The sequence below is a fragment of the Bison bison genome, unplaced genomic scaffold, assembly GCF_000754665.1.
Source record: "Bison bison bison isolate TAMUID 2011002044 unplaced genomic scaffold, Bison_UMD1.0 scf7180017864374, whole genome shotgun sequence".
In the NCBI taxonomy this organism is placed as follows: domain Eukaryota; kingdom Metazoa; phylum Chordata; class Mammalia; order Artiodactyla; family Bovidae; genus Bison; species Bison bison.
The window spans coordinates 4,871,361-4,878,357 of NW_011494946.1; the positions used below are offsets into that span (position 1 = coordinate 4,871,361).

General features: G+C 37.9%; 1 protein-coding gene across 1 annotated transcript in view; it reads left to right on the plus strand.

Moving 5' to 3' along the window:
- The window catches only part of ANKRD28 (ankyrin repeat domain 28), a 127,401-nt gene that overhangs the window by 95,032 nt on the left and 25,372 nt on the right, over positions 1–6,997 (plus strand). Inside the window, exons 15-17 of the mRNA XM_010856753.1 lie at positions 4,143–4,254; positions 5,185–5,211; positions 5,629–5,703. Coding sequence (XP_010855055.1) covers positions 4,143–4,254; positions 5,185–5,211; positions 5,629–5,703 — 214 coding nt within the window. The remainder of the gene's footprint in view (positions 1–4,142; positions 4,255–5,184; positions 5,212–5,628; positions 5,704–6,997) is intronic.

The window sequence follows — 6,997 nt, forward strand, 5'->3', positions numbered from 1 at the left end:
CTAACTGTTGCTTCCCGACCTGCATACAGACTTCTCAAGAGGCAGATCAGGTGGTCTGGTATTCCCATCTCTTTCAGAATTTTCCACAGTTTATTGTGATCCACGCAGTCAAAGGCTTTGGCGTACTCAGTGAAGCAGAAGTAGATGTTTTTCTGAAACTCCCTTGCTTTTTTGATGATCCAGAGGATGTTGGCAATTTGATCTCTGGTTCCTTTGCCTTTTCTAAATCCAGCTTGACCATCTGGAAGTTCACGGTTCACATACTGTTGAAGCCTTGCTTGGAGAATTTTGAGCATTACTTTGCTAGCATGTGAGATGAGTGCAATTGTGTGTTAGTTTGAGCATTCTTTGGCATTGCCTTTCTTTGGGATTGGAATGAAAAGTGACCTTTTCCAGTCCTGTGACCGCTGCTGAGTTTTCCAAATTTGCTGGCATATTGAGTGCAGCACTTTCACAGCATCATCTTTTAGGATTTGAATTAGCTCAACTGGAATTCCATCACCTCTATGAGTGATGTTTGTAGTGATGCTTCCTAAGGGCCGCTTGACTTTGCTTTCCAAGATGTCTGGCTCTAGGTGAATGATCATACCATCATGATTGTCTGGGTTGTGAAGATCTTATTTGTACAGTTCTTCTGTGTATTCTTGCCACCTCTTCTTAATATCTTCTGTTTCTGTTAGGTCCATACCATTTCTGTCCTTTATCGAGCCCATCTTTGCATGAAATGTTCCCTTGGTATCTCTCATTTTCTTGAAGAGAGCTCTAGTCTTTCCCATTCTATTGTTTTCCTCTATTTCTTTGCATTGATCACTGAGAAAGGCTTTCTTATCTCTCCTTCCTATTCTTTGGAACTCTGCATTCAGATGCTTTATCTTACCTTTCCTCCTTTGCTTTTCACTTTTCTTCCTTTCACAGCTATTTGTAAGGCCTCCTCAGACAACCATTTTGCCTTCTTACATTTCTTTTCCATAAGGATGGTCTTGATCCCTGCCTCCTGTACAAAGTCACGAATCTCTGTCCATAGTTCTTCAGGCACTCTGTTTATCTGGTCTGATCCCTTGAATCTGTTTGTCACTCTACTGTATAATCATAAGGGATTTGATTTAGGTCATACCTGAATGGTCTAGTGGTTTTCCCTACTTTCTTCAATTTAAGTCTGAATTTGGCAATTAGAAGTTCATGATCTGAGCCACAGTCATCTCTTGGTCTTGTTTTTGCTGACTGTATAGAGCTTCTCCATCTTTGGCTGCAAAGAATATAATCATTCTGATTTTGGTATTGACCATCTGGTGATGTCCATGTGCAATGTCTTCTCTTGTGTTGTTGAAAGAGGGTGTTTTCTATGACCAGTGCATTCTCTTGGCTAAACTCTATTAGCCTTTGCCCTGCTTCATTCCATACTCCAAGGCCAAATTTGCCTATTTCTCCAGGTGTCTCTTGACTTCCTACTTTTTCATTCCAGTCCCCTATGATGAAAAGGACTTCTTTTTGGGTGTTAGTTTTAAAAGGTCTTGTAGGTCTTCATAGAACCATTGCACTTCAGCTTCTTCAGCATTACTGGTCGGGGCATAGACTTAAATTATTGTGATATTGAATGGTTTGCCTTGGAAACAAACAGAGATCATTCTGTCATTTTTGAGATTGCACCCAAGTACTGCCTTTTGGACTCTATTGACTATGATGACTACTCCATTTCTTCTAAGGGATTCTTGCCCACAGTAGTAGATATAATGGTCATCTGAGTTAAATTCGCCCATTCCAGTCCATTTTAGTTTACTGATTCCTAGAATGTCGACGTTCACTCTTGCCATCTCCTGTTTAACCACTTCCATTCACCTTGATTCATGGACCTAACTTTCCAGGTTCCTATGCAATATTGCTGTTTACAGCATCAGACTTTACTTCCATCATGAGTCATATCCACAACTGGGCATTGTTTTTCCTTTGGCTTCATCCCTTCATTCTTTCAGGAGTTGTTTCTCCACTGATCTCCTATAGCATATTAAGGTAGAGTGTCATATGAGATAGAGTATCAAAATTGCTTAAACAATACCTGATACATTACAATCTTCCTATAACGATGAGCCATAGTTTTTAAACTATGGTTAATGCCTGTCTTATGTAAGCACTGACTATTGTGTGTGCCCTGTGGTCAGGGAGAGTCGGAGGCGTCTGCTGACAGTGCCCCATTCCCTGCCCCTGGGTACGTGCTCCTCTCCCAGGGCTCTGACCAGCCATGGAGCACGTGGGTTGCATTCAGTCCAGAAAAAGTGGTAGGAGTTATGGTGGTGGAGGAAGAGTAGGAGAAATTTAAATGGTTTGAGCATCTCCCCGGTTTAAATTACATGCTAATTGGAATGAAGATATTTAATTTGTCTAACAGATGAAGAAAACAAAGTATTTAACAGTGAGTGTGGTTTATTAGGTATTTAGCCACAAATATTCTTCCAGGTTTTGCATAGATAGTTAATTTTAGGGGGAGGAGGAGATATTTAGCCATAAATATTCCTCCAGATTTTGTATATATATAGTTAATTTTAGGGGAAGGAGGGTTTCATAGAAAATTTTCCTGTCTTAATTTTCTGAGTTTTATAAAATGACCATGTGTTAACTTACAGTGAGAAAGTGAGGATCGACTCTTTGCCTTCTCAATTGCAAGTCAAAAATGAGGTCTAGATTTTCAAGATTAAGCAGTTTTGTGGCTCAGTATTTTATAAACACCCATGTTAAAGTGTCACTAACTCATTAATCCCTGTGCTGAAGCATTTGTAGCAAGAACACCTGAAGAAAAGACACGAGGTCTAGTCCTTGCTTCTAACCAAAAGATTGGGAGCAAGTGATTTACTTTTCCTGAATGTTGGTAATTTTTTCATTTGTTAAAGATAATGCTTACAAAGTAGTTATGAAAATTCATACTGCTTTAGCAAAATTTGAAAGGCATGGCAATAGAAGTAATTTTATAGTTGTAAATCAACTTTTAGTCTTTGTTTTGCTGTAGGAGACAAATCATCTAATAATGTGAAGGTAAACTATTAAACACTGTGATTGATAGGAACTTCTGGATGTATTATGGTTGAATTATTTCAAACCATTTAATGCTGTATACTTGCAACTAGTCACGGTAAGTAGTGCTTTGAGACTTGCCCTCCTACTTCAGAAAGTAAGCATGAACTAACCTACTTGTTTTTCTTTCCTTAAATAAATCTTTTTTTCCCTGTACTCATGTATCCGCAAGTTTTCTTAAAATAGGTTGTTCCACTGATAGAATCTGTCTTGTATTCAAGTCTTTGTAAGGAGAACTATTGCTGTTTTATCATTCACATCTAGAAAACTTGATTAAAGATAGAAAGATATGCCCTTGAGTGAAATGTCTGTGTTTTTAAAGCAGACTTAATAAAAAAAAACATGAATGGTGTTTAGATTATTTAGTTGAATTTGTACCTCCATCTGTAAGATGAATAAACAAAAGCCATTTCACCATAAAGGTGAAGAAACTATTTGTCCAAGGTGGATGGTATCAAACTAACTCTAGAGATAAATCTTTTAGTTTCTAATTCAGTACTCTTTTTTTTGGCTGTAGTAACAATAACATTTATCAAAATTACAACAAATTGTGAATCTTAAACTCCTTTTAAAATTGCTTTCTTCATAGTGTAATAGCACAGGAATAAAGTCTGTTTCCTGTGAGAAGATCTCCCTTGTTACCTGTATACCAGTTGTGCATTGTTCCCACACTTTCCAGGTCTCTAAAGCAAGATCTTTGAATTCTGATCTTGGTTTTGGGAGATATTTCTACATCCTTTCTTGAGCTTCCTAATGAGATATCATACTTACTCTGTGGTCCAGATAGATTGGACGCTCCCACCACTGGGAATCTAATCCTGTCAAACACTGAGTAGGCTGACTGGTGCCGTACACGGACAAGCTGTGGATAAAGAAGACTCTCTTACGAACATTTAATTTATGGCTTTATGATACTTACAGTTGGTGTCATTTAAATGATAAATTTATGTAGTGTAGGTATATTTATGATTTTTACATTATTCAAGTGTAAGAAAAATTGCCAGTTTTGAGTTTGTCTTTGTTTTTATCACTGGTTAAAATGCAGGATTTAGAATTTTGAATATGTCTTACTCTAATAGGTGCCTGGAATACTTATTAAGAAATGATGCAAATCCAGGGATCCGGGACAAGCAAGGATACAATGCCGTTCATTATTCAGCTGCATATGGTCACCGTCTGTGTCTTCAGCTGGTAAGAATCCTGAGTTCTTGTGGAAGGACAAGTGTGAGTTTATGTTCTAATAATGTAATGACAATGAGAATAACTGAATCAAGAAATAAATGCCTTGTAATATCTTTAGAATCCCTTTCCATCTTAAATTCACACTTGCCTCATTAAGCTTTCTTTCATTCCCTTTTCCCTTTCACAGAGAAAGGGGACAGAAAGAAATTAGATCTCTGGAGAGGTCTCCTTGTGTCCTTCCCTTAGAAACCCCCATGCCCACCTAACATTCACTGCCCCTGCCTCGTGAAACGTTTTCCAGAAGGCATTAAACTGTAACTTTGTCATATGTGAGAAATACATGTCCCTATGAGAAGATCCCCCCTGCATATTTAGGAGTTCTGAAAGGCCCAGTCTACTAGCAGTCTGTCCTGAGAAGGGAGACTCATCTGCTGCAGAGGAACTTTTTATTTCAAATGTGGTCTCATTCCTGAATGTATACACCGTTCACCCAACTCAGCCAAACCAAAAGGCAAGTTACATGATTCTCAGGTGTGTGGTACATGCCTCACATTACAGGTTTCTTCAGTTAAGTTTACTTATAAATTAACATTGCTTTCCTTAAAGGGGGAGTAAAATTCAAGAAGCGTGGGTATAAAAAAGAAAAAGGAGGTTGTCATACTTAATATAGCATTTAGAACCCTGCTGCAGAAATACTATTTCCTTAGGTTAGTATGGTATTTCTAGACTAAAATCTGAGACCCATGTATATAGATTTTTGGTCTAGTCTTTTAAGTTGTTTACTTAAAAAAAGACTATAAATTTTTGGAGGCAAAGCACAAGTTCAGAAGGGAATTTAACAAAGCCATAGGTAAATAAAGACATATAGTTTGCATTTATCTCTTTACTATATATGACTGCTTCTTCAACTCAATATTTTTATTTTAAATTTTATTTCAGATTGCAAGTGAAACTCCTTTAGATGTTGTAAGTATTAATCAGTTTTCCCACTACTATTCAGAGTATTTAAGTATTTGCTCTCACTCGAACTGGAGCCTGTCTGACACATTCCTGGGAACAAAATGGTGACAGAAATCATGTAAGGGAGGGGGAGGGAGGTGGTTCTCACTTGGTGGCAGTTAAACAGCATTTCTTTCAAAGTCGGAGTTTGTAGCCATTCCCTCAAAACTCTTAGTTTGGGGTCCAAGTTTTCAGGATAATCCACTCTGTAAGGTTTTTGAGCTTAGTTTTCATAATATAATGTTTTGGGATTTTTAAATTCATGTCAAGTATCCACTTATACTCTAAAAATGGATTTGAACTTGGGGGAGGGGGACCAGGAATAACTGCTATGGTATGTCTAAAAGTGCCATTTCTGACATTTAAAATTCTTTTCTTTCTCAGTTAATGGAAACATCGGGAACAGACATGCTGAATGATTCAGACAATAGAGCAACAATAAGCCCTTTACACTTGGCTGTAAGTACTGCCTTCACAGCCAACTTGATGGCTGGTTTACTGAAAATATCTCATACCTGTTTGTGTTGACTCAAACTAGGACGGAGAACTTTGGGTCCTAATAATGATGATCGTAGAATTAAGGCTGTAAGAACTTGCCTAATACAGAGAATTCTTTAATGTGCTTTTGTTTGTTTGTCTTTTAAAAAAAAGGAGAGGGGGATGAGTTTAATTTCCCCCAGACCTGCTCTAAGGAGAGAATATGCCTGAGATGTGAACTTTAAAATGACCCACCCTAGTGGAATGGCTTCTGCATTCTTAAGCAGATAATACAAGAACAATAATTTCTGTGGCATTTCTACAATGTTTTGCTTACTTTGTGATTTTTGGGGTGGTAAGTGTGTGTTCACTGGTCCTTCGGTTGCTTGTGCTATAGGATTTAATTTCATGATTTTCTAGTGTCACTAATGTCCGTCACTAAGAGGAGGTTAGGAGAGAGTGTGACAGTTAAGTCATATATAGGAATGAATTACCTTATGGATTTCAGGCAGGGCTCAATCTCATTCCTCTGTGCTGAAAGAAGAATTATCTTTGAAACACAGCATGTTGTGGGAGGTGGGGGACTTTAAGAGTCAGGAGAATTGGGCCCTGTCACTGTTAGTGAGACCTCTGGGTTCAAGTGCAGTAAACTGTTTTAAGGGTCTGTACTTAGTGTGTGTCACTAAAAGTTCAGTGACCCATTTGTTTCTTCTCACAAATACTATCATTTTTTGTCTTAATATTCTTCTGGCCTATTTTCTGACACTGACACACATGTACATTGAATTTTCTGCCTTATCTTTCTGCCCGTTTCTCCCCAGCAGTACTTCCTACCATGGTCTAAATAACTAAGAAGACATGCTGAAGCTCCTTGCTTCCTTGCCCTTTGGATCTTTGGAAATACTATGTACTCTTCCAGGCCTGCATAGTAAATAAGTCATCTGGAACTGCAAAGCCAGCATGGAGAAAATAGCCGTTTTACTATGGGTGGCAAGAAATGATGTCTGAGCAGATGACTAGGCGGTTCTTCCTGCATTGTTCTCATCACTCTTACAATAATAGCACCTCATCTCTTAAACACTTACTAAGTGCCAGACTAAGCACTTTGTCAAGTTTTTGAATACATTATCTCAAAAAGATTAGTTCCTTTAACTAGTTATTTTATTCCGTGGCTATTGTGAATAGTGCTGTTATGAACAGGGGTGTGCCAAATATTATTTTTAAGCTGAAATTGAAACAATTTTGTGATTTTTATAATCAGGTTCAGTGAAATGTG